General features: G+C 37.4%; 1 protein-coding gene across 1 annotated transcript in view; it reads right to left on the bottom strand.

Moving 5' to 3' along the window:
* Positions 1-4040, bottom strand: part of LOC107667661 (vang-like protein 1) — a 92734-nt gene that overhangs the window by 41760 nt on the left and 46934 nt on the right. The window contains exon 3 of the mRNA XM_016459388.1: positions 654-783. Coding sequence (XP_016314874.1) covers positions 654-783 — 130 coding nt within the window. The remainder of the gene's footprint in view (positions 1-653; positions 784-4040) is intronic.

Raw genomic sequence — 4040 nt, 5'->3', positions numbered from 1 at the left:
AGCAGTGTAGAGTAGGGCTTGTTGTTTGTCATTTCTCCGATCACAAATGCAGACAGGTTTTATGTTTACGCGGCGCGATTCAACGCAACGAGTAAAAAGACAGTATAAGTCATTATAATACGTAATTATGTCCCCACTGGATGCAACAAATGCCTCGTTTATAATGGGTTTTCATGTTTTTGAATCATCGCTCCGGCCTGACAGGGCATCATCACAATGTGGCAAGGGGCGTAACATTTCCGTCTCACGCTTGAGGTATTCGACCAATCACAATGCACTGGATAGCTGGCCAATCACAGCACACCTCGCTTTTTCAAACCGATGAGCTTTGTAAAAATCGACGCGTTTCAGAAAGGCGGGGCATAGAGGAGAAACAATAATGTACAGTATGTGGAAAATAATGTGTTTTTTGAACCTTAAACCGCATAAACATTTCATTACACCAAATACACAAAATACTGTTCTTTTTAGCAGCATCATATGACCCCTTTAAGAACCCCACTGTACGTTGGTGCATTATGTTGAAAAAAAAATCACATATTTATCAATATTCATAAATAAAAACATTTAATTAATTAAAGTTATTAATAAAATTAAAGTTAACCCGTGATTCACACCATACAGTCCTGTAAATAACAGAAAACCTCTCTCACCTGAACCTCTTCTCCTCGCACTGACTGTTCTCCTAACAATGGCTCTGCTGGCGAAGCGTTGATAGTGACAGACTTCTCTGAGCGACTGCTCTCCTTACTGCGGGATTTGTGGCGGTCCCGGCTATGCTCTCTGAGAAACATGGACACAACAGTGAAGTTAGGTATAGGTCCTTCAGATAGAGAGAAGTATGTCCAGAAGATTAATTTGTTTTTTATTAAAGGAATAATTCATCCAAAAATGACATTGCACTCACTGGTTTCTGCCACGGAAGTGAATTCTGTTATATATAGTGGACAGAATTTGGTGTGGACAAATTAATGTGGCCAAGTGTAAATGGAACATGCTCACCCAATCAGAAAGCTCTCCCGTTTACCAAAAAAAACAAAAAAAACATGAAATGACCAAGTGTACAGTAAATGCACTCTTTTTCATGACGCACTGCCAAAGTGGTCAGTCTTTTATCTATCACCCTGATAAATTCCTACTCCAACACTGATCTATCACTTTGATCCATAAAATCATCCCTCCTCCCTCTAATTCACAAAGCATCTCCCCGGTCTCAGCCCATTATCCTGTCATAAGCCAGACTGCCCAGCCCCCAAACCTCATGTATGCTCAGACTAAACCACTGCGCTCTGGAAAAACACTAATCTTAAAGAACTTTTAGCTGTGCAGTCTTCATACCCACAGTCACCATATGCTGAAAGCAGACACAGGCAGTCATATTCTAATCCTTATGCTTTACACACACACTCCTGCCTCAGCACATGTAAAACTACACAAAATGTAATCGTGACAGAATGACGAAAGCTGCTATCACCCATCCTTTGGATGAGACACTAAAACAATGTCCTGACTCTCTGTGGTCCCTAAAAATACCATGTTTTTTGAAAACATTGGGGGTCCAATCCCGCCATACTGCAGAAATTTGCTCATAGGCCTCTATGAATTATGGCCTTTTTATCATCCTTATACACATTAACTACATCGTTTTATGGATGCTGCACACTGGTGCTGGTAGGGCAGATTCCACCATTCACATCAGTGATTTGATTTCTGCATTTGACAGTTAACACTCATGTTTTCACCGTGTTAGTTATAATAATATGATAAGTATTCATGAGATTACAAACATTGCACTGCGATAAGGAGATCATTGCATCATGTGCTCAGCAGACATGACTGTGCTCGGCTACAGTGCAGTGCGGCAAACTTTGATGCAACAGGAGTACATTTCTACATATAAAACAACATTTTGGCAGCTGTTAACAGTAAAAGCTTTCAAGAAAGTTCTACATGTTATACTCATTTAATATGCAAAGATGTTAACCAATCATAGCAGGGGGAATATGCAATGAAGTCTCACAACAGATTTCCCTTCCAATTAAGCATTTAAATCAAAGGGCTAAAATTAGGGTAGAGAATGACATGTATATCTAAATTATGACCATTTTTGATGAAAAAGCATACTAAGATTATAAATGCATCTCATAAAACTATAAAATAAAATTAAAAATGCATTTCATGATCCCTTTAAATCAATTTCTTTCAAGCATTTGATTCAGTCAACCCTATAAATGATTTACACATTTAATGGAGTGGAACCATATTAAGTTTGCAGCAAGAAATTAAGCAACAGCAAGAAATCATTCAAGAGAACCGTTATTCATTTCTAAGCAAAATACCATTCAATCAGTGCAAAGCTTTAGGTTAAAAATAAAATAAAAATATATAAGAATAATAACCCAGAAATTAATATACTCAATTCCAATTCAAAAGTTAATTTAAGATAAAAAGTTCACATGACAAAGGTTAATCAACAATTCAATAAAATAAAAAGTCACATTATTTATCAATTAAATCAAATTTAGTTCATTCCTTAAGATCACTTGGGTTATAAACCAACAGTTTGTAATTAATTTGCTGTGCAATTCAAATGAACAATTCTTGAATTGGTCTAATGTTTACAGTAGCAGTTTATAAATCAGTCCAAATGCAATCAAGCCGCCAAGAAACCTCAAGTCCATTAAAACAAAATTAAATGAAATAAATACATAAATGAATTACGTAATTAGATAATTAATTAATTAATTAATTAATTAATTAATTATACACAAATCAGTTAATTCTGCAGAGATTAATATTGGACCATGAAAAACCAGCTGACAAACCAAAATAATAAGATGGTTCACCATTGAGGACGGAGGCCGTCCCCCAGCAGTGATCCAGTGTCCATGGTTTTTACCTGATCTCAGATCAATTTTATAAATTTGTAGACAATTTATTGAGACATTTGTGTAATTAAAAGAGTAGTAGTTAATAGTCTCTTATTGGCCTGTTTAGACAAGCCCTCCATAAAACAAATGAAACAAGCCCTGCAAATTTATAAAAAAACGCATATTATACAGACACTTCATATTTAATTATATTTAATGATTTGTTAATTGTTTTTAATATATTATACTTCAAATAAAACATTTTCAATTGTTTTTAAAAGCTGTTTTTATGCAAGTTTTGGCCTGAGTTTAGTTTTATTTACACAGTTTTGACCTGCAGGCATCACCAGTGTCTGGGGTTTTGAGTGCTGCGAAATAGTAAATAATTTTGCAAAGCAATTGGTTCAACTTGGGGTTGGGCGATGTCTACCAAATTGGTATCGGATGATGTCTGCAGTGAAACATCGTGATGGACGATGACATCGGGGGGCGGGGCGGGGTTAGGGGTATGCCCGAAGCATGAAACAAATAACGAGTTCTATGGAGCCACTAAAAGGTTAGTCGCTTGCTAGCGGTTGCCTGTTGCATTACAGTACATGAAAGTTCACTTACCACATACACAGAGTAAGGAGAAATGTCTGATAGGACTATGGCGAATGATTTGCAGATCCTGAGCACCAATGACAAACATCTAATCTTGTCAAATGTGTGGTAAGTACTGCGCTTCATAGTATAGACTCCTCGTGATCGCGAATCTCAAAAGTGAAAGTGAAAGTAAAATGAGAGCGCGCAATCGAAGGCGGTTTCAATAGCGGCTTCCTGATGCCTGCAACTTATATACAGTCGCCTATACTTACCCGATATAATTGCGATAAAAAGTATTGAAATATTTTTTTTATCCTCCCATCTCGTAGGCTATGAATCACGATGTCAGCTTAACAATGTGGCGCAAAGTGTTTTTGCGAGAAGGGTATAACTGCAGCCTGGAGATCTCCAAATGGGGGCGGGAACTCCAAAACTGGGTGGGAGCTCCAAAATAGGGCGTGGCTTCCTCCCATTGACAGACAGGCACATGACACGCATGAGCAATTTTTTTCCCCCAATCCACTTCAGTGCAAACTCCGCCCCACAGCTGATTCTAAAGATTTTATTGGTTGTGTCAATTAAAGT

Source organism: Sinocyclocheilus anshuiensis, unplaced genomic scaffold, assembly GCF_001515605.1.
Source record: "Sinocyclocheilus anshuiensis isolate Anshui unplaced genomic scaffold, SAMN03320099.WGS_v1.1 scaffold1305, whole genome shotgun sequence".
In the NCBI taxonomy this organism is placed as follows: Eukaryota; Metazoa; Chordata; class Actinopteri; order Cypriniformes; family Cyprinidae; genus Sinocyclocheilus; species Sinocyclocheilus anshuiensis.
This window is presented reverse-complemented; position numbering and strand designations above follow the sequence as displayed.